This window comes from Mustela lutreola, chromosome 1 (genome assembly GCF_030435805.1).
Source record: "Mustela lutreola isolate mMusLut2 chromosome 1, mMusLut2.pri, whole genome shotgun sequence".
Classification (NCBI taxonomy): domain Eukaryota; kingdom Metazoa; phylum Chordata; class Mammalia; order Carnivora; family Mustelidae; genus Mustela; species Mustela lutreola.
In genome coordinates, this window is record NC_081290.1 from 50,869,609 (window position 1) to 50,893,242 (window position 23,634).

At 39.7% G+C, this 23,634-nt stretch overlaps 1 protein-coding gene across 2 annotated transcripts in view; it reads left to right on the forward strand.

Moving 5' to 3' along the window:
- The window catches only part of ADGRA3 (adhesion G protein-coupled receptor A3), a 124,504-nt gene that overhangs the window by 81,791 nt on the left and 19,079 nt on the right, over nt 1–23,634 (forward strand). For both annotated transcript variants that reach the window (XM_059164658.1, XM_059164665.1), the window contains 4 exons: nt 7,596–7,757; nt 10,635–10,838; nt 17,939–18,152; nt 18,363–18,571. In XM_059164658.1, the coding sequence (XP_059020641.1) occupies nt 7,596–7,757; nt 10,635–10,838; nt 17,939–18,152; nt 18,363–18,571 (789 nt within the window). The remainder of the gene's footprint in view (nt 1–7,595; nt 7,758–10,634; nt 10,839–17,938; nt 18,153–18,362; nt 18,572–23,634) is intronic.

A 23,634-nucleotide genomic window follows, 5' to 3' on the forward strand; every position in this document is an offset into this window, starting at 1 on the left:
CATTAATTATGCCACTCAAATGAGCTCTGAGTCCTTAATATCATCAAATATCTAGTCCTTGTTCAATTTTCCTTGATTAGGTTTTTAAAAAATGTGCACCTTGAGTTACATAATTTTGTAGTTGGTTATATGGGATTTTCTAGACAGATGTCACCAGTGAATAACACTTGGTTTATCTGTTCCTATTTTAATTGTATTCTTCTTTTTTTTTAATTTTTCTTTTTCTGTGTATACATTAGTAAGAACCTCTAGAACATTGCTGATTAATGTTGATGATAGGAAGTCTTAATGGGAATAGTTGAATGTGTCCTTGTTAAGTGTGATATTTGTCTGCTTCTGTCAAATTCCTAACGGGCAATACCGAGGTAAGGGGTTCACTTTGAAATTAGGTCTCAACTGGAGGTTTTTCTGACCTCAGAAATAATGTCATGTCTGACTAGTCTGGTGTGAAGATTAGCTGTGTTTACAGATTGTCAGGGAAGAGATTTTTCACCTCCTTCCTGGTGAAACTGTCTTGACCCTGGCACATTTGCTTGCTGGTTCTCCCTGACCCTGGAGGTGTGCCCCTTTTTGTTACCAGCTTAGTGCCGTGATCTCCTAGTGCGCCTGCGTTGGTGGAGCCTTGGGCCCTGCCTGGCCATCAGAGTTCAACCTCAGGGCTCCGAGGATTCCTGTTGCTGTTTTGCTCTTGGCCTCTGGAACAGTCTTCATCTGACGGGTCAGTGGTAGAGTTTTTCCTCTCACTTGTTTTCGCTCAGCACTTTTCCTGTGTAGCAGGAGAATCATCCTGAGTGCCTGGTTCTCCATCCTCCCAGAAAGGGAGATGCACATATGTCTTTAATCAGGAAAAAAAAAAATCTGCTTCCCTCAGGAGAACTGCAGGACTCTCTGGAGTTAAGCTCTTCCATTTACGGGGAAGGTCTGGCTGAGGGTGCAGCAGTCCACCCTCCAGCTCTGCCTCTCTTGAGTAATGTTCCTCTTATGTTCTGAGAATTTGTTGACCTGGAGGAGATCTTCTTCCTTTTCTCCCTTTCCTTTCTTTCCTTCCTTCCTTGCCTGCCTGCCTTCCTGCCTTCCTGGTTTATTTATTTATTTGAGACAGAGAGCACAAGTGGGAGGGGAAGAGGGAGAGAGAGAATCTTAAGCAGACTCCCAGCTGAGTGCAGAGCCTGATGTGGGGCTCGATCCCACGACCCTGAGATCATGACCTGAGCCAAAACCAGGAGTTGGTCCCTGAACCGACTAAACCATCCAGGCACCCTGAAATAATTCTTTCTGTTGATGATTGCAGTATTGTCTTCCTTACTTTGACTAGAAACACACCCCCTTGCCCGGGTCCTAGCAGCTCTGCGCTGATGCCTATTTTTACCTGGGTCTCTTTTTTCTTGTAAGTCTGTATTTCCCACTCTTTGTTTTCTTAATTAAAAAGAATAATCCTTTTTATTTTGCTAAGCTACTTTAAATCCTTTTTGTGAGGAAATGGGCCATAAATGTGACATTTACTCCACACAGCATTCTTCTCACCCTCTTCCCCACACCCCTCACCTGTTTCCCTGGATCCCTGTGGTCCTCATCGTCTTCCTCCTCATTACCTTCTTTGCTCCCAGACCACAATAAAATCAGATCTTTAATCTTTGCCACAGGCCCTGGTGATTATCACAGTGAGACTCTCACTGAATATTGACTGCTTAACTAAGCAAGCAGAGAAGCCTACAGTGGGATCCTGAGGCACTCAGGACACCAAACCTAGTGAAAAGGGACATAAATGCACTTTTTAAAAATAATTTTTTAAATTTTTATTTATTTATTTTATTTATTTTTATTTATTTTTAAATTTTTTTAATTAAATAAATACACTTTTAAAACTTGGCCTCACAATGGGGCAAGTCCTTCACTGAAAGTAAGCAGGGCAATAACATACTTTGTGATAGGTATGATCTCAGCGTTTTTTGTGATTTGTATCTAGGAGATCACGAGGATTGCCTGAACTTTATAAATAATACTAGCTGTTGCTGTTGTTGTTTATTATTATTATTATTTATGACTCTTTTTATTTAGCCAAGTTTGGACTGCATGTCATTTCTGTACAGCCCATCACCACCTTATCTGTCCCCGAACAACTGCCCAGTTCCATGTAGGAGTCTGTAATTCTCGCTTTTCTGGTTATTAGATTTAATGGAGGGGGGGTGCCCCCTGCTGCTTTGTGCTTAAAAATGCAAACCGGGGAGGGGCCTAGATCCTCCGGCTTCTCTCAGAAATGGCATAAATTGCTTCAGGAGGACATTTGTCTTTAGTTTTGTTTTCTTAATTTACTATGGGATGAAACCTTCCAAGCAATTCTCTTAGGGCTCTTGGTCTCATTTTACAAATGAGCAAACAAACCGAGGCTTGGAGAGGCTCAGTAATTGACTTGTGGACATTTAACTGGCAGGTGACAGAGTGGAAGTCTTAACCCAGGAGTATTTAACCACAGAAATATCCTGTCTTCAGGGTTGTACTCTACTCTTCTGTTAAAATTAAATACCAAGTTTCATTTATGTATTATCTCGTGTGTTTCATATGCTAACATATCAGAAATTCATGAAATTTACAAATGACGTGGATCTCATTTTGATTGGAGTTCCGAACATACATACTGAAAACATGAAATATTCTTACAACAAATGACACTTAATACTTTCCTTGTTACTCATGTGGCATTTTCATTTCTTTACTCTTTTCTCTTTGATAAAAGTGCATTCGCACGTGTTTTTCTTTGAGCTTCAACCATTTAGTGTGACAGGTGGAAGAGCAGGTGCGTGATTCCTTCCGACCCTTTTGTGGCTGGAGTGGCCTTCAGGAAATGAGGTCAAGGAGAAACACAATGCTTTCTAATGCTTCCTGCAGTTGCCGGACTATCTTTGTGTGTCAGATCGTAGGAATACTTTTTTAATCCAATGTAATTTTTCATGCACTGTTATCCTTTTTGTGTCCTTTTTTGCCCCTGTGACAGATTCAGAACTGCTTCCATAACCAAGCTACAGAAGTATACAGCATTTTATGATTACCTGCTCTGGGGAGTATTTTGGCAACAAATCCCTTTCCTACATTCTTAGCTATTTGGAATGAAATAATGAGAAAGATAGCTTGTTCTCAGGAAAGCAATCACTCTGGGCTAGTATGTGCCCTCTTAGAGAGATTTCTTTTCTTTACAATTATTAACACACGTTAAAGTGCATTACTGGCATTACCTAGTGGGCCATAAGCCGTAGCTCTTTGATCAGGTAATAACTAAGTTTTTCAGTGGAAATGATGTATCTGTCAGGTCTCATGTTGGATCTTTATAAAGTGCATACGTTTAAAACTTCAAAAAAAATGTATGAGACAAGTGGAGTAGTAATTGTGCTAATTTATAAATACCTTATATATTTATTTCTCTAGTACCTTAGAATCTGGATATTCTTGTACATTATCTTTTAGGCGTTTGAAGCCAATGGGAATTTCTTTGGTAGCCGTAGAGGATATTTTAACTGCATCATCTCTTTTACCAATTTGTTTTTGCATAAAAATTGGAAATAGCAATAGGTAATAATAGACACTTAGCCAAGTTATTCCAGCTAATCTGAATTCTGTTAAGAGTTGGAGATTCTGGGGCATCTGGGTGGCTCAGAAGGTTAAGCATCTGCCTTCAGCTCAGGTGCTGGTCCCAGGGGCCTGGGATTGAGGCTGGTAATGGGCTCCCTGTTTGGCAGGGAGACTGCTTCTCCCTCTCCCCCTGCTCTTCCCTGTGCTTGTGCTCTCTCACTCTCTCTGTCAGATAAATAAATAAAATCTTTAAAAAAAAGTTGGCAGTTATTATTCTAGTTGCTGTACATATGGCTGATAGACATACTGAGCAGTTGGCATATTAGCAATCACTGCCCTTCTTTATAACTCCAGAAATAAGGGTTTCTTCTCCTCCCCCTCTCCCTCCACTCTCCTCCTCCTCCTCCTGGTCACCCTCCTCCTCCCTTAAAATTTTATTTATTTATTTGTGATAAAGAGCAAGAGAAGGGAAGAGGGAGAAGCAGACTCCCTGCAGAGCAGGGAGCCCGACTCGATCCCAGGACCCCGAGATCATGACTTGAGCTGAAGGCAGATGTTTAACCAGCTGAGCCACCCAGGTGCCCCAAAGCGCTTCTGTTAGAATGGCATTCACCCCCATACCTGTTTATTAGGAATATGTAGAATATATACTAGGATGCTAATAGTCCATGAGTTGTATAAAATGAGTAAGCTCTGGACTGCACTGAGGTTAATTATAAGGCCTTTTGGTTCTCGGCTGATCTTGTTAATGCCTTGGGTTTGGGGGAAATGCCATTTGAGAGTGTCTGAGTCTATTAAAATAGGGTGCTTGGGTTAAATCCCATTACTCTTCATCATCTATCCCTCTGGTAGATTTGTTCACTGCAGTTATCACAACCCTAGTCACTTAGAAAAAAAACGTGTTTACTTGTTTGTTTTGTATTTTCCTCAAAAGGTTGTAAGCCCCCAGATAGATCTTGTATGTTTCTCTTACTGTTGTATCTCATTGCTCTGGACAGGGTCTGGCTTACCGTGGTCCTCAATAAATATTCAGTCAGTGAGTAAACGGAACTGTGTAGCTGTGGGCTTCTATACCAGGAGTTTTACTACTGAATGAGGGTATAAATATAAGTAAGACATTGTGTTGTCTCTGCCCTCGAGATGTTTACGTTGGAAATAAAATAAGGAAAGAATTGTGATATACTGTGTTAGGGGCCTTGGGAAGTCAGTAAACTATTTTTAATTGAAGTAGCAGCACTTGAGAGAAAGACAGTTTTGCTGGATGCATTGATCTTATTTATATATGAACACAGACTTTAAGAAGGCAACCCTCTTTCTAAATTCAGTACAATTTTTTATTTTTTATTGAGGTATAATTGACATATTAGTTCTTAGTGTACAACATAAAATGGTTCAACAGTTGTATGTATTGTGAAATGATGACCAGAATAAGTCTACTTAACATCCATCACTATAGAGTTAGAAAATTTTTCCTTGTCATGAGAAAGATCTCTCTTAGCAACTTTCAAATACACAATATGGTATTATTCAAATATATCATACCGTATTATTAACTGCAGTCACCATGCTGTACTTCATATCCCCATGACTTATTCATGACTGGAAATTTGTATGATTCCATTTACCTATTTTACCCATTACCCACACCACCTTTGACAACCGCCAGTCTGTTCTCATGATGGGCTTTTGTTTCATTTTGGGTTTTTTGTTGCTGTTTTTCAAGATTCCACAGGTAAGCGAGATCCTGTGGTATTTCTTTCTCTGTCTGACTTATTTCACTTAGCATAATACAAGTTAAGTTCCAACCATGTTGTCACAATGGCTATGTAATATTCCAGTGTGTGTGTGTGGGGGGGGCATGCACACATGCCATGTCTTTTTTTTTTAAGTTTTATTTTTTATTTATTTGACAGAGAGAGAGAGATCACAAGTAGGCAGAGAAGCAGGCAGAGAGAGAGAGGCAGAAGCAGGCTTCCTGTTGAGCAGAAAGCCCGATGCGAGGCTCGATCCCAGGACCCTGAAATCATGACCTGAGCCGAAGGCAGAGGCTTAACCCACTGAGCCACCCAGGCGCCCCCCATGTCTTTTTTTTTTTTTTTTTTTTTTTTTTTTAAAGATTTTATTTATTTGATAGAGAGAAATCACAAGTAGACGGAGAGGCAGACAGAGAGAGAGAGGGGAAGCAGGCTCCCCGCTGAGCAGAGAGCCCGATGCGGGACTCGATCCCAGGACCCTGAAATCATGACCTGAGCCGAAGGCAGAGGCTTAACCCACTGAGCCACCCAGGCGCCCCCCATGTCTTTTTTAACCATTCATCTTTGGTAGACACTTAGGTTGTTTCCATATCTTGGCTATTGTAAGTTATGCTGGTATGGAAATGAAGTGCATGTATTTGTTCAAATTAGTGTTTTTATTGTCTTTGGATGACCACTTGGAAGCGGAATTGCTGGATCATATGTTAGTTCTATTTTTAATCCTTTGAGAAACCTCCATACTGTTTTCCATAAGTGGCTGCACCAGATTATGTTCCCACCTGCAGTGCCTGGGGCTCCCGTCACCACATCCTCGTGAGCTCTTTACTCTTGTCTTCTTGATAGCCATTTTCACAAGTGTGACGTGACATCTCACTTCACTGGTTTTGATGAGAATTTCTCTGATGCTTAGCAATGTTGGTCGCCTTTTCATGTACCTGTTGGTCATCTGTGGGTCTTCCTTGGAAAAATGTCTCTTCTGATCCTCTACCTGACTTTTAACCAGATTGGCTTTTCTGCTGTTGAGTTACATGAGTTCTTACATATTTTTGGATGTACCAAATGCAATGCAATGCACCACCCCTCTTAACACTCCTTCTAGAGCTATCTTCAAAGAAAGGCCTGTGCTATAATTGAAATGTTAAGAAAAGGGGAGGGGAGCAATAAAATAATGGACCCAACATTTCCCAGTGCCACCTCAGCCTCAAAATTATACATCGTGGGAAGAGTATTGGGTGCAGAACAGAGTTGAAGAACTCATCTGGGATATTCTGGGATGATCAAAAGACATCTGCTAAAACGGCCTCAGCTTTCTCACTTGGCTTTGGGGCTTACTGCCTTTGCTACTTGTTTCTTGATTAGAGGACCAGGCAGCTTGTAAATCCTCTGATCCTGCCTCTGGAATGCTTTTGTAGTTGTTTCTGCCATAGATCTCCCTCTCATGAACATTTTTCCTCGATACCAAACCTCTTTGACGCCAGTATGTCTCGTTAGCCTGGGCTCCTCATTGCATTTCTCTGACATGGGACATACAAGTCCGCGTCAACAAGAGTTAATTGACACTTTGCTGGCATTGCCTGACAGATGTTTACATCTGTGAATGAGGAACTGAACTTAATGAAAGACATTCAGTAAAAGAAACAAAACAAGTGGTGGAAAAGTGAGCACCTCTTAGGATCCATTTATTTCATAGCACTGGGTCTTAAAGCATTCACCAAGCTGGGAGGAATGGAGGAAGTTCATTCGAGGTAGTGGAAACTGTCTGTGCTGAGACCCATCTAGTGGCCCAACCCCTGTGGGGAACTCATAGTAGCTGGAGACACCTAGGTTTTTGGACATGATAGGATATGAAAGAGGTGACCATGTCTATTTCTTAATAAGAATACTGAGATAACATTTACAGAGAAAGAGGTGTTTATTAATTTTTCCCAGAGCTGATGTCTCTTTAATTCTGGGAATCCTGGGATGTCGTCTTTCCCTTCTCCTTGATTAATTTCATTTGCCACCCCCTCCCCCCGCGTCCAATGATGGACCACCTGCCATCCTTCCGCAGTGAGTTGGTGGTTATTTAAGTCTACTCTTTTGAGCTAAATGTTACCAAATGGTCATAACCGAATATGCTTTGCCTCTCCGAAAACGTTTCAGTGAGAAAAAATTAAAGTCTTCACCTGAACATTGAAGACTAGAGGCCAATCTTGGTGTCTCATTGTGATTTTGATTATGTAAAACATCCCGCATTGGTTTTAAAAGTCTTTCTTTCCTCTCCTGCACCCTTGTTAGCTCGGGGATGTGATGGTTGACATCGCAAGTAACATCATGTTGGCTGACGAGCGTGTCCTGTGGCTGGCGCAGAGGGAAGCGAGGGCCTGCAGTAGAATCGTTCAGTGTCTGCAGCGCGTTGCTACGTACCGATTAGCAAACGGAGCTCATGTTTATTCAACAGTAAGTGTAATGTCCTCCACTCGAAGAAAAAAATTCATTGAAAGCCAACTTGAATTTAAAAAAGACAGGTTGTTCCCCCCCCACCAACCCCCATGATAGGGTGGGTATCACTGCTGATTATTACAAAATTTTCTGTTGTTTCACCATTTAAAAGCTCATTTTGCTTTGAGTAATCTGCTTTCTTGATAACTGGAAAATACTTTCTTAATTTGCCATTTGAATGGTTCTCACCATTTCATGTAAAACAACATAAGCACATGGTAGTTTTGCTGTGCTGTTGTAGACCCAACGTCCAGCCCAGCAGATGCTCTGTTCCGGGCCCTGAGGGATGTTCCGAGAGAGCGTCAGATTGCTTGCCCACGTTCCAGTTTCAAAAGAGAACTGGGAGGCCCTCCAACCCCTGTGAACTCTTGGCATTTCCAGCGGTCTCGCTCTTGGAATGATGAGTTTTTATAATTAATAATCACTCAGTTAAATAGTATAAAATTTTATTTGTGCTAAATTGAGTTGGTGTCCTGCTTTTTCTAAAAATGTGGTAAAATACGATAAATAGGGGCACCTGGGTGGCTCAGTGGGTTAAGCTTCTGCCTTTGGCTCAGGTCATGATCTTAGGGTTCTGGGATTGAGCCCCGCACTGGACTCTCTGCTCAGGGCTAGCCTGTTCCCCCCACCACCCCACCTGCCTCTCTATTTGTGATCTTTCTCTCTCTCTCAATAAATCAATACAATCTTTAAAAAAATATGATAAATAACGTGTCATTCCCATATGACATGCACTCTGATCTGATCCAAGGTTTTCATTTCCTAATTATTTTAGTGGGTTCATAGACTGTTTTAGAATTCCTCCTATGATTTTATACGATTAAAGATTACTGTTTTTCCAAAGATCAATTGGATCTTTCTTATGATACTGTGTTTCATCGTTCCTTTTGCTCAGTGAGGCTTGGGATTACCTCCTTGAATAATACATGGAATGGAGGGCTTCCATGACTGCTATCCTGACAACGTGGTTCAGGGTGATTTCTTTCTCAGATATATGACCTTTCTTGAAACCGGCTCGCCATATTTATGGCCACATTTGGACCTCCCTGGTCATTTAGATCCATTTTAAGTCCCATGTTTTTGCCTAACTACTTGGCTCCAAGAGCTTCTTCCTTTATCTGCGCTCATCGGTTCTTCAGAGAACTCAAGGATATGATACAGCTGCAGTGTAGATGTCTGCACTCTAAGTGTGAGAAAGGTTCCAGGAAGTTATGCTTCTATAATATGATACGGCTTCCAGAGCACCTCAGAATTGCACTTTTCTTTCTTTTGACTGAGGTTTCACATGCTTGTCATAATTATATGTATCTTTGCTCAGTAAAAGAATGGAATGTCATTTGTTAACAAATATCATTGAACTTGTCAGACTCTTCACCATGTGTCATTGTGTGACAGAAACTAACGCAAAGATTTGTTAGTCTTGAATATTTGGGGAAACCACCACTTCTTTTCTATCATGCCTGTGGTGTGTGGTGGATTCTAGGTGGCCTTTCCTGTTTTTTTAATTGGTATCTTCCGAAGAGATTTTACACACCTCACACAGAAGTTTTACACTTAAAAAGAAATTGAGAAAGAGGACATTGCCTATATATGGTACATAGAACAGTGCCTTGGCTTTACAGTAGGCATCACTTAGTCATCCTTAAAGAAAGGACAGAGATGCTGTCTATCTGCAAAGAGTTAACTTGATCTCCCAGTAATATGAAGAGTGACTAGGACATGAAGTGTTGGAATGAGGGCACTTAAATATTTTTTAAATTTTTTTTCTTTTATTAATTTTTTATTTTTTATAAACATATATTTTTATTTTTATCCCCAGAATATTTTTTAAATTTTTAATTTTACTTTATGTTTATTTTTTTTTAAATAAGTTTAAACTTTTATTTTTTTTTTTTAAGATTTTATTTATTTATTTATTTAACACACAGGGAGAGATCACAAGTAGGCAGAGAGACAGGCAGGGAGAGGAGAAGCAGGCTCTATGCCGAGCAGAGAGCCCCATGTGGGGCTTGATCCCAGGACCCTGCGATCACGACCTGAGCCAAAGGCAAAGGCCCAACCCACCGAGCCACTCAGGTGCCCCTAATTTTACTTTTTAAATTTTTGTTTAAGTAACCTCTCTCTTCAACATGGGGCTCTAGCTCATGACCCCAAAATCAGAAGTTGCATGCTCTGCCGGGTGAGCCAGCCCAGAGCAAGGCAACTGTTAAAAGTGTATTTCTCAAACCCTGATACTCCTCTTGTATTATCATGAAGAGAGTCCACTGATTTCTGTTAGCTCATTTTTTTTTTTATAAGACACTTTCTTTTTTTTTTTTTTTTTTTTAGATTTTATTTTATTTATTTGACAGACAGAGATCACAAGTAGGCAGAGAGGCAGGCAGAGAGTGAGAGAGAGGAGGAAGCAGGCTCCCCGCGGAGCAGAGAGCCCGACGCGGGGCTCGACCCCAGGACCCTGGGATCATGACCTGAGCCGAAGGCAGAGGCTTTAACCCACTGAGCCACCCAGGCGCCCCTATAAGACACTTTCATTTTTACCTTCTAGCTTCCTACAAAGTGTTCTTTACATGATTTTTTAATCAATTTCTCATTTATCTCTGACCCTCCATAGTTTATGACTTGTTTCCTCACTCGGTATCTGTCTAGTTTACGATACCCTTTTGTTTCCAGCCTCTTTTTTTATGTGCCAGTTACCTGCACAGTGTCATTGTTAAGTAAGAATCTTGGCTTTTGCTTCTCACTTATGTACAGTGTTTTGTGTTTGAAAACTCTTAGAAAGTGCTTTTCCCTCATGCTGTAAATCTTTCATAACTCCTGTTTGATTGACTTTTGAAGTATTCACCCAATATTGCTCTGGAAGCTTATGTCATCAAGGCCGTGGGCTTCACTGGGATGACATGCACCGTGTTCCAGAAGGTAGCAGCTGCTGACCGGACAGGCCTTTCCGAGTATGGGAGGCGGGACCCGGACGGAAACCTGGATAAACAACTGAGCTTTAAGTGCAATGTTTCAAATACGTTTTCAAGTCTGGCACTGAAGGTACGTTATATTCTATAAGCATTTAAGACACTTTAGCGTTAGCGCTGTCAGATTAGAATACTCCAAATGGTTTGCTTTGCACAATAACCTTATTAGAAGATACTTAGGGGTGGGGTGTGGTGGGTATTGGGATTCTTTTGGCTGTTGCTTGAAAAGAAATTCAGACCTGGAAGGGACATGTGATTTTCATGGGACTGGACACCTGTGCCGTTTGGACCCCATTTTCCACACAGAAATATCAAAATCATACATTATGACTGCCAAGTGGTAAAAAGATGAATATATTAATACATATTAGAACATTTTCTTTGACCTGAAAGTTCATTTTTATGCTCCTGGTTTTAAAGACATGAAAACATTTCCGTAGACGACCTCCAAGTACTGCATGTCCCCTTGGCTCTGGGCTTGCTGGACCTAATGGAAAAGCCAGCCTTGAGATCGGGCATTTGACCAGGCAAGCTGTAGATCAAGATTTTTGGCAAAGAGGTGCCAACATGTGATCTGTCTTCAGAAAATGTGTGTTTTATTGCATCAAGCCAAATGGAAAGCATTTTTATTGAGTTTTAACATTTAGGATATAGATGTGTTTTGTTAAACTACATCGACGCACATAGTAGATGTACAATTCCGACACCCTAATGGAACCACATTTTCTCATTTAGCTTTGTGTGGCCATGTGTAACTGTGTTCTCTTTGGATTTTAATTACACAGTATGTTCTTTGTTTCTGGCTTGTCCCTGAATTCTATCACAAACAGTATTGCGTTCACTTTAAAGGCTGCATGGTAATTGCTCAAATAGGTGTTATATGTCCTGGTACTTTGTGGGCACAACTCAGTAAATACCGAATGGATGAATGGATGGATGTGGGCACTTAGGAAGTACTGAATGAATGAATGAGTGAGTGAATGAATGAAAGAAAATCAACATTATTTTTGTTATACCTTGCCGTGGGTGACCTCCATAAAAACTGGTTTGTCCAATTTAGAAGTAGTCCCGGTTCTCCCACTGCCGAAGACAATCTCAGCTAGGTCAGAATGTCTAATGATAATATATTTCCTTGATATAATATACTCTGAGGAAAATTGGCAAGATTTATTTGTGACTCTTCGTTCTGGGAGGGTACTTAACGCACCCAGCCATGCTCCTGCCGACCTGCTGTTTTCCTTACTATGTTGTTCACCGGTAAAAACATACCACAGAAGGCAGAGAAGCAGCATCGCACACCAGCCCAAGAGAGAGAGGCCTGTGTCTTGGAGGAGCACTTAAAATTGATGAACCCTTCTATCTTAGATGATCATAGTCGGTAGAAAGGGATTACAAATGATGAAACCCTACATTTCATCAATTTCACAAGCTACCCCTCTGGGTAAGGAGAGCTCCTACCTGCCAGAGTAGAAAGCTTTAAATGAACACACTCAGATTTGTCAATTTCATACTATTCTATCCTTTTAAGATCATCTGTGGCCAGAAACCAAGGACACATTACACTATTATTCATGCTTCATTGATGGACATGATTAAACCGAGTGAGAAAGGACGATATCCTTCATGACATAAAATTAGTTAAAAATTGTAACATCAACGGGGCAAAATGCTTTAGCACTTTACTAGAAAACTTACTTTACATTTTTAACTTTATACTAGGGCAATTTTTATTCTTTTTGCATGTCTTTTTTTTTTTTAATGCCTTGAATATACACTGAGAAGATAATGTGAACACCTCCTAATTGATGATATTACCCTTGAATGGGAGAATGTGCTAATATGTGAAGTTATACCTCTAAAAGGCAGTTCTCTGTTAGTAATAGGAGCCTTACGTGTATTTTATTTCTTCAATTTCTGTCCTTCTGTCTTTGCTACCATCACAGTCTTGTTTGGACTTCTATATTACCCATTTGACTTTCCATTTAGTCTTGGGTCTCTAGGCTCTTCCTTAAAAATCCATCCTTCAGTGGTGCCTGGGTGGCTCAGTGGGTTAAGCTTCTGCCTTCCACTCAGGTCATGATCCTGGGGGGTCCTGGGATCAAGCCCTGCATTGGGCTCTCTGCTCGGCGGGGAGCCTGCTTCCCACTCTCTCTCTGTCTGCCTCTCTGCCTGTCTGACAAATAAATAAATAAATAAAATATTTAAAAAAAAATGCATGCTTCAGGGGCGCCTGGCTGGCTCAGATGGTTAAACATCTGCCTTTGTCTTAGGTCGTGATCCCAGGGTCCTGGGATCGAGTCCCTCCTTGGCAGGAAGCCTGCTTCTCCCTCTCTCACCTGCCCTGCCTGTGTTCCCTCTCTCGCTGTGTCTCTCTCTGTCAAATAAATAAACTCTTTAAAAAAAAAAAAATCCACTTTTCTCATATAGATTGGTCTACTTAGGCCTGCCTGATGTTGAACCAGCATGTATCAATGCAACCAGGACAGTCAGTAAGAAATTAAAATAATACTTCCTTACCCTGTATCGTATTTAGCTGCTGGGCCAGTTCCTGAGTACCTCCTTGCTGCTTTTCCTCCAGGGAGCACCACCCAGTCTATCGAACATGTAGATAGTTAAGACAACATGAGCAAATTAATATTTTTATTATTTTTTTTAGTATTTTATTGTTTTAAAGCAGGTGCCTCTTCGACTCATTCCAGTTTTAGTGTTCAAATTCTGTAGAAGTGAGCAAAATTAGGATTTCAGGAAATTTTAATTTATTAATTACACAGTATCAGAAGTTCAGATTGTTTCATAAAGGAAAGGTGCTGAAGTGTAGTAGAAGTATTTGAATTAATATCCCTTAAGATGCGTATTTTTCTCCTGGTTTAATGTCATTGTGAGTAGGGAAATACACATGAATTTTGCATATAAAATAATAAGGGCTCTATGATAACATCTATTTCACATGTGTTCATACTGTGTCAATTTTAGTATTGAAATTAATACTAAAAGGATGTTGTAGAAGTTAAAATAGGATGAGGTTCTCAGTGATTGTTGGAAAGACTGTTACTTGAAGGCATTTTCTGTCTCCCCAGCCTCCAGACCACCACCTGCCACACTGAGGCAGTAATAGTCATAATAATCCCACCCACACTTCTGTAACCTCCCGTGCTTGTCATGGTCATGATCCCCTGTGGTCCTCACAGCTGTTTGTTAGAAAGGTCTTTCGATGCCTGTGACAGCGGAGACCCGGAGAGTGTAAACAAAATTGTGCCATGTGAAGGGACCATGGAGTGATCAGTCTGGGACCCCCCCATCTTGGTTCCTTGTTTCAGATCTTGTGTTCCTTTCCCCAGGGGTGGCAGGTGACCTGCAGTCATGAACATTAGACTCCAAAAACATATACTTCCCCAAGAGTTTTAAGGGCACCTTTTCTGATTGATTGGCTATAATTGCCGTGTCTGTTTCCATTGCTGTGATCCATACATTTTAACGTGAACAGATGGTTAAGTGAAATGACAGACTGGTTCCTTGCCTTTAGGTCAAGTGGCAAAAGGTAAAATCATGACAGATGTTACCAGTGGGTGTTCCTCAATGATTTGATTCATGAGATTTACAACTTTTCCATAATTAATTATCACTTCTTTTAAAGAAATGAATTATACAAATATATTCTTACTATAAAAATCCAAACATTATGCATTATTGATACTTTTTCTGGCTCTCTTAGCCATCCTCTGTCCATCCCAGAGCCCCTGGAATTATTATTGAGCCATATTCCATATTGGACTTTAAAGGATATTTTATTTTATTTTTATTTAAAAATATTTTTTTTCTCACCATAGCACATACCCTCCCCAATGTCCATCTCCCAGCTACCCCATCCCTCCCACCCCCCCTGCTCCAGCAACCCTTAGTTTGTTTTCTGCTGTTAACTCCCTTGCTGGTTTCATCTTATTTCATTTTCCCCTCCCTTCCCCTATGATCTTCTGTCTTGTTTCTCAAATTCCTCATATCATTGAGGTCATATGATAATTATCTCTCTCTGATTGACTTATTTCACTCAGCATAATACCCTCTAGTTCCATCCATGTCATTGCAAATGGCAAGGTTTTTTTGATGGCTGCATAGTATTCCGTTGTATATATACACCACATCTTCATTATCCATTCATCTGTTGATGGACATCTAGGCTCTTTCCATAGTTTGGCTATTGTGGACATTGCTGCTAGAAACAATGGGGTGCAGGTGTCCCTTCAGATCACTACATTTGTATCTTTAAGGTAAATATTAGTGCAATGCTGGGTTGTAAGGTAGCTCTATTTTCAACTTTTTGAGGAACCTCCACGCTGTTTTCCAGAGTGGCTGCACCAGCTTGCATTTCTACCAATAAAGGGTAATTATATAATATTATATTAGATTATATTTTACTTTATTTTTTTAAAGATTTTATTTATTTGAGAGAGAGCGTGAGAGGGGAGAAGGTCAGAGGAGAAGCAGACTCCCCAGGACCGCAGGATCACGACCTGAGCCGAAGGCAGTTGCTTAGCCAAATGAGCCATTCAGGCACCCAATAAAGGGTAAAAGCCAAAGTATGTAGCTTTCATCTGGTGATGATGTGTTCATACTCCTCTGACTTTTTATAATTTCTTGTTGTTTTGGATGGTTTTATAACTTTAAACTTTGGAAGAAAACATTGTCAGACTTCTAGAAATCATAGATGTTGTTTCCTTTTTCAGCTCTTTTAGAAAATGTCATCAGTCTGTCTTCTTTGTAAAATTAATTTGATAACCCCTAAGTAATGCTTTCCCAGAGAGTTGTGTTGTGCTTTTGAGTCATTTTTTAAAAAAAAGATTTTATTTATTTATTTGACAGATGGAAATCAGAAGCAGGCAGAGAAGCAGACCGAGAGAGAGGTGGAAGCAGGCTCCCTGCTGAGCAGAGAGCTTGATGCAGGGCTCTATCCCAGGACCCTGGGATCATGACCTGAGCCAAAGGCAGAGGCTTTAACCCACTGAGCCACCCAGGCGCTCCATTTTTTAAGTCATGTTGTGTTCACAATAAAGTCGTTTTATTGAATCTTCTAGTTCTTAAGTTTTAATAAATGTCCAGTATGTAACGCTTCATCAGGATTTTGACCTTTTAACTAGTCAAGCTGTTGATGTTTTTCCTTTCTTGCATTCCTCATTTCACACTTCCGATAAATTTGTATACAGAATAGAAATTTACTAGATGAATTTATATCAGACTTTGTGTCTCCATCAAATTATTTATGTTTGTAAGTGAGAACAGTAGAAACCTTTTTGTGTATGTTTCTTAGGCAGATTATTTCTACCATATATCTTCATGGCATCTTCAGTTTAAAATAAGTATTCAAACTTCTAATATTCAAACTTCAAAATACTTTATTTTGCAGGTGTTTGTGTGTTTCAGCATTGTTCCAAGCACAGCCGTTAAAAACTCATTTTAAAGTCAATCACTTGCTTAAATAGAACCTTTTCAAAAATATAATCACGCCACACAGACTTTCATTAGTTTTACAAACAGTGGGTTACTTCTGTCAAATAAAGTGCCGGGAACTATTATTAACATGGGTTGGGGGGGGTCCAGAAAAATGAGTGAGATGATCCGCACTCAGAAATCCTGCTATTGTAGTTAAAGGGGCAGACAGTGAGTTGGTGCTGTGGTAGTGCAGGTGTTAGATAGAGATGTATGCAGAATGCCACGTGAGGCCAGCAGAGGGAGCAGCTGACCGGAAAAGCAGTATAGTGAGGAGTCACGTAATTAATCATCCCAAAAGGCCCCATGTTAAGGATGTCTTTCTCTTGGCTGTCAGCTGCTCTTATTCTGATCCATCTTTGACATAGCCTGCAGAGTTATCTTGCTCGAAATCATATCTGCCCAGTTCAAGAGTTTGCCAGCGAAGGAAGAGCAGAGCATTTCAGCAAGGGATCCTGGCGTGTGCAGTGCTCACAAGTGGCTTAAAAAATGTAGGAAATCACAAGGGTTGGTATATTCAGGGTGCCAGGTTACAGGTGTTGGTATAGGGAATGTTAGAAGAGGAATTTGAGATGTAAATTTTAGCCAAATCCTATGATGTACTTAGGTTTGGGGGCAGTATTCTCTAAATATTGGCGAACTGGGGTGTTCTTTAATAGAAGAGCAAATATGTTTCTTCGGTTGAAATTCTGTTGGCGATGTGGACTTAGGACTGGAGAGAGTTTGATGTCAAGAGAAAAACTTTGTGGGGCGCCTGGGGGGCTCCGTCGTTGGGCGTCTGCCTTCGCCTCAGGTCATGATCCCAGAGTCCTGGGATAGAGCCCTGCATTGGACACTCTGCTCAGCAGGAAGTCTGCTTCTTTCTCTTCCACTCCCCCTGCTTGTGTTCCTTCTCTCGCTGTGTCTCTGTCAAGTAAATAAATAAAATCTTAAAAAAAGAGAAAAATTTTTTGATGAAGTCTTAAAGCGGAATTTTTTTAGGTGGTTAATTATTTGCCTCCTTGGTATCCGGATTTGATTTTTATTGAATGCTGAATAATTTATAGTTTAACAATTCCTAGTAAAGAAGTATGTAAAACATTCAGCCAGCATATCCAGCTGTTCTGTTTGATACTATGTTTTTCTTAACATAATTTCTAACATGTTTCTTAGTCTCAGGGGGCACTTCTGCTAACATCAGAGTTTACTTGAATCTAAGTTTCTATTAAGTCTGTACAGTTTCTTTGTGTTGACAGTTTGAATCCGTCCTAAATCATCTTAGAATTCCACAAGTCCAAATTAATTAAAGTCACATTTGTGGTAGGCTACATTGGTGCTTATGTCTATAATTGATTGTTGTAAAATTGATAGAGTGATCACTGAGATTCTTGATCTGTTTAATGCTATCGACATTAGCAGTATTTGTTACCGTGGGAAAATTCACTCTATTGTCTGAAATAATTCCTTGTAATTTCAACCCTTTGAAATGGAGTTTGCATTTCTCTTTATTTTATGCTTCTGTGCTTTGGTGTGGTGTTCAGATACTTCACATACCTGATAAATTGTTCTAGCTATTAAATTTCATATACATACATTGAGAAACCTGTTCAGGGTACAGTTAGGAAACATTCATAGCCGTCTGAACTATTCTTTCTGGTCTCTGCATGCTAATATGGTAACCTTTCTTTGATTTTGTTTTTCATGTATTTTCAGAATACTATCATCGAGGCTTCTATTCAGCTGCCTCCTTCCCTTTTCTCACCAAAGCAGAAAAGGGAAGTCAGGCCCACTGATGACTCTCTCTGTAAGCTTCAACTAATTGCATTCCGCAACGGAAAGCTTTTCCCAGCTACCGGGAATTCAACAAATTTGGCTGATGATGGAAAACGCCGTACAGTAGTTACCCCCGTGATTCTCACCAAAATAGGTTTGTTATGTGGCTTATGTTCAACTGTAGTAACTGGGCAGTGGGACTTTATGAGATGCCGTACCTAAAAAATGCTTATTTTTGTTCCTTCTCATTTTAATGAGTCCCTAGTGAAAAAAGATACCACAGAGTACCCATTAGTGTATAAGTCGACATTTAATCGTTTCTGGAGTTTGTTTCAGAAATGTTTCCATTTCCCATTTTCTCCAGATGGTATGAATGTGGATACCCACCACATCCCTGTTAATGTAACACTGCGTCGAATCGCACACGGAGCAGATGCCGTGGCCGCCCAGTGGGATTTTGATTTGCTGAACGGACAAGGAGGCTGGAAGTCAGATGGGTGCCGTATACTCTACTCGGATGAAAATATCACCACCATTCAGTGCTACTCCCTTAGTAACTATGCGGTTTTAATGGTATGGCAGTTGTTAACTTGATGCATAAACGCTGAATTTCCTCATTTCTTCCCTATGCATATTTAAGCTCAAGTGAAGATTTTTACTTTTAACATAAACTGTTACATTTCATCAGGAGGTGATATTTGGGGTAATTCTGAATTTAAAGGGGAAATTAAGTGATGACCAAATGGAGTTGAACTTGGTTATGGGGATTTTCAGGAAACTTTATAAGTGACTTACTTCCCCTGAACTCTGACCTTCCGAAATTTGGAGACATTTTGGGTTCATACAGTCCAGCTCTTGACTAAGGAAGAGTGACTCATTTGCCCAAAGATACACAGTGAAGAGCGAGAGATTTTCCTTCTTCTCCATTTACCACCTTTTCTCGCTATACATGGTAGGTTTTAGACGCTTGAATTTAGAGTAATGGTAGCAATTTCGATTTAGTCACGGTAAGTGACGGCTTTGACCCAGGTCATGGCTTTTCACGGTTAATGCTAATCAAGCTAATGTTGTTTTCTGTTATTTACGACTGTTCATACCTGTTGGTCTGTGGTAGCCCATTTCTTTAGTCTCAGGGAAACTAAAATCTATGGATGTATATAAACATTTCTATGAATGTATAGGAACAGTTCTTTTATTAATGAGTTACTTAAGTGAATCTGGTTCGTGGGCTGGTGAGTATGAAATTAGCTATACTGGTTTATATTTTATATTACAGTAGATGCATGGGTACGTGGACATGCGTTTGGAGAACAGGAGAAGGGATTACAAATCTGAAAGACGTTTTTGAGAAATGGCACAGGTTCAGGTTTTGATTATAAAATAACTTGAAATTAGGAACTACTGGAGGAAAAATAATAGACCTACATTGTCTGAACTTCATAAGTAGAGAAAGTTGGGCAAAATAAATGAAACAAAACACACAAAAGACATTTTATAAGCTTCACTGTTAATGAAGTGATGCTGTACATGTGAAACTTATTTTTATTTAATACTAGTTAAAAGCGTCTATTTTTGAACTTCCTAGATGTTCTTCTAAACTGTTTAAATTGGCATAATCCTTTTCTAGAAAGAATAAGCTATTTTATCTTTCATGCTTTTAATCTTTTAAAAAATGTAATACACAATTCTTTAAAGCTAAAATTACAATACCGGGATATTTTTCTATTTTCAAAGACTCGCCTTTCTTTTGCTCTTTTAAAATGTAACTGTGCCACCTAGAGGCGCAAAGTAAAATGTATCTGAAATTGTGAATCAAAATTGTAAGAAAGTTAGTATATGGGATTTTTAGAATTGCTGATTAAATGTGAAGGTACAGCTAGTGAAATTATGCGTAGTCTTGAATAAAGTTATATCTGAGATAAAACAGGTATCTCCTAAATTTTGGAAATTAGCATATTTTTTCCTTCCCTGACGCTGTTTTTAATAATCAATAAAATCCTATTGTCTGGAAAACTGTCTTAATACATGGCTTCCTGTAACAAATCTGAATTCCTATTTTGGCAGATAAAAACCTTTTCCTCATCAGGCTTTAAAGAATTTTGTAATTAAAAAAAGAGAGAGAGACAGAATATATTTGTTTGCAAATCCAGAATAGAAACCATGGTTTGCTTTGGTAGGTGTTCTGCTGTGACCAGTTATGTATATCCTAGGTCACAGTGGGAGCCAGAGTAAAACCTTAAGCAGAAATTGGGTTTGTTTGAAATAAATGATCAGAAATAGTAGGAATTGAGGCAGAAAGATTCTTGGAAGTTGCGGTCAGTAGGAGATAAAGGTGAGTAGTACAGAGGTAACGTGTAGGGTCAGACTATTTGTGTAGTACTTGATACCCAGTCGGTGATAGTGGTAAAGATAAAATAGCCTGTGGACTGTGATTCCCTTTTGTTACTGTGTTCACAGAGAAATACAGTAAACTAGAGAGCTCTCATTTGTTATTACATCCCTTTAGTGTGGCTTTGAAATTTTGTTTGTAAAACTTGCTGAATGAAAGCAAACTTGAGCTTCACCTACACTGTAACTAAATATGCGTGCTAGCAACATTTTTAAAACATAATTCTTGGGGCACCTGGGTGGCCCAGTGGTTTAAGCCTCTGTCTTCGGCTCGGGTCATGATCTCAGGGCCCTGGGATCGAGCCACACATTGGGCTCTCTGCTCAGAGGGGAGCCTGCTTCCCCCTCTCTGCTCCGCCTACTTCTGATTTCTCGCTCTGTCAAATTAAAAAAAAAAAAAAAAAACAAACATAATTCTTAAATAGGGACTACATTCACAGGGATCAAATGTTTTAATTATTTCTACACATTAATATATAGTGAAAACTTGACCTCCACCCCTCTCTCCCATCATGGTTATTATCTGTGCAAAGTAGGTAACCTGTCACTAACAGAAGTTTCTTGCCTGTGGAAGGGATTTTCATGTGTATTGAAACGGAATGAATATGTAGTACTGTTTTCTCCCATTTTTACTTGAAGGCTGCATGCTGCAAACATTGTTTCAAACCATGCTTCCCCCCCATGAAACAGTGTATCTTATGACAGTGATGGTGTCCTTGGAATAATATATTTTATGATGCCTTAGGATGTTAGGATGCTAGTGGTTAATTTTCATTAAGTGCTTATGTTCTAGGCATTCTCCTGAAGTCTTCACATGCATTCACTTATTTGGTCACTATAGCTACCTCATGAGGTCTAGTGCTACTAACATTATTCCCAGTTTACAGGTGGAGAAACTGAGGCATAGTGAGGTTTAGCACCAGGCGCAACTTTGTAAAGTTAGTGTTGGAATCGGGATTTGAATTTAGGCTCCAGAAATCAATGTTCTTAATCAGTCCACTAAATCTCCTTTCTGAATTCTTCCTGTATCTTCCTCATTCTTTTTTTTTTTATATATATAAGATTTATTCTAGAAAAAGTGCAAAAGAGAGAGAGTGCAAGAATAAGTTGATGGGGCGGGGGGGAGGCAGAGGGTGAGACTCCCCAAGCAGAACCCCCCCCCCCCCCCCCCGAGCATGGAGCTGGATTCCAGGCTCGATCTCATAACCCGTATGAGATCAGGACATGAGCCAGAACCAAGACTCTGATGCCCAACCGACTGAGCCACCCAGACGCCCCAGCTTCCTACTTTTTCACCATTAAATGTTATTTTATCTTCCTACCATGACTTATTTAGGTCTCTCTCTGTTTCCAGTAATTGCCTTGTACAATACTATTTTGCAAGAATCTGAGAATACTCATGTGCATGATTTTTGAGGGACATGGGCACTCTGGAGTGGGATTACTGGATGATAGGGTCTCCATACATTTATTGGTTGCTTATGCCATACAGTTGACCCACGTGGTTGTTTTGGTTTATAGTCTTGACGGTAATGTAAGTTTTAGTTTTTCCATGTCCTTGCCAGTGCTTGGTAGTGCACATCTTTTTTTTTTTTTTTTTTTTAAAGATTTTATTTATTTATCTGGCAGAGATCCCAAGTAGGCAGAGAGGCAGGCAGAGAGAGAGGCGGAAGCAGGCTCCCCACTGAGCAGAGAGCTCGATCCCAGGACCCTGGAATCATGACCCGAGCTGAAGGCAGAGGCCTCAACCCACTGAGCCACCCAGGTGCCTGGTAGTGCACATCTTTAACTGTAGTCTTTGATGGTGGTATTCTGATATTTTAGTTTTATTAAAGTTATTATTTAATTTTAATTTTTATAATTTAATTCAAATTAAAAATGGTTTTAACTTGTTGTTCTCTGTTGACTAAAGATGCTGAGAACTCTGTTTTCTTACTGTCAGTTTGGGTGTCCCTTTTTGTGAAGTTCCCACTCAGATCTTGCCTGTTTTCATTATCTTTGACTTTTAATTTTTTTTCTCTCAGTTTTATTGAGATATAATTGACAAGCCACACTTTTTAAGGTGTACAGCATAATGACTTGACTTCCACATACTATGAAATGATTATCACAATAAGTTTATTTAACATCTGTTATCTTGTATAAATACCAAAAAAAGAGAGAAAGAAACTCAGCAACTTTCAAATACACCGTATAATAATAGTGTTATCTTATAACTGGGAATTTTTGCCTTTTGATCGCCTTCATCTAGTTCTCCCTCCCCTCATCCCCTGCTTCTGGTAACCACAAAAATGATCTCTTTCTCTATGAGGGTTTTTATTGGTTTGTTCATTTTGTTTTGTTTGTTTTTAAGATCCCACATATACATACATCTTGCCTATTTTTACTTTGCTTATCTGTTGTTTTCTTGCTGACTTACAGGAATTCTTGGTATGAGCAGTGAATAGGAGCTCCTTGTTGGGTTTATGTGTTGTGAATATCTCCCAGTCCACGCCAGTCTTCATGAGTTTGGGCTGCTGTAACAAAGTACCACAGGCTGGGGGTTCATAAAGAACAAAAATTTATTTCTCACAGTTCTGGAGGCTTGAAGCCAAAATCAAGGTACTAGCAGATTTGGCATCTGGTGAGGGCCCGCTTGTTGGCTTATAGATGGCATCTTTTCCCTGTGTCCTCACATGGTGAAAGGGCAAGGAAGCTCTCCGGGGTCTCTTTTATACAGGTACTAATCCATTCATGAGGCCACTCTCATGTCCTGATCATCTCCCAATAGACCCCACCGCTTAATACCATCATATTGGGGATTAGTATCTCAACATATGATTTTGGAGGGACACAAACATTCAGTCTATAAAAGTGCCCTTGTCCTTTTCCTCTTAGTGCTGTCTTTTTATGAATAGAGTTTCTTAATTTTTCTAAGGTTTTGCTTCTTATATGCTATTTAAAAAATCTCTCTCTACCTCAAAATTAATATTTTTTATCTTTTACATTTAAATCCATGATTTGACTAGAATCGACCTTTGTGTATGGTATGAGGTAAGGGGAGCAAAATCTTGACATTCTTCTTTTTTCCTTAGGGGAAAAATTTAAAAACCATAGAAGTCATAGTCTTCCCCCCTCCCCCCTCCATTTCTGATTTCAGATCTATTTTTAAACTTTATTTTATTGGTAAACTTTTTAATAATTCTTTGAACTCTGACAGTGTATTTCTTTGGATTTCCTTCCATTGTTCAGGTCCTAACAGGTTTAGA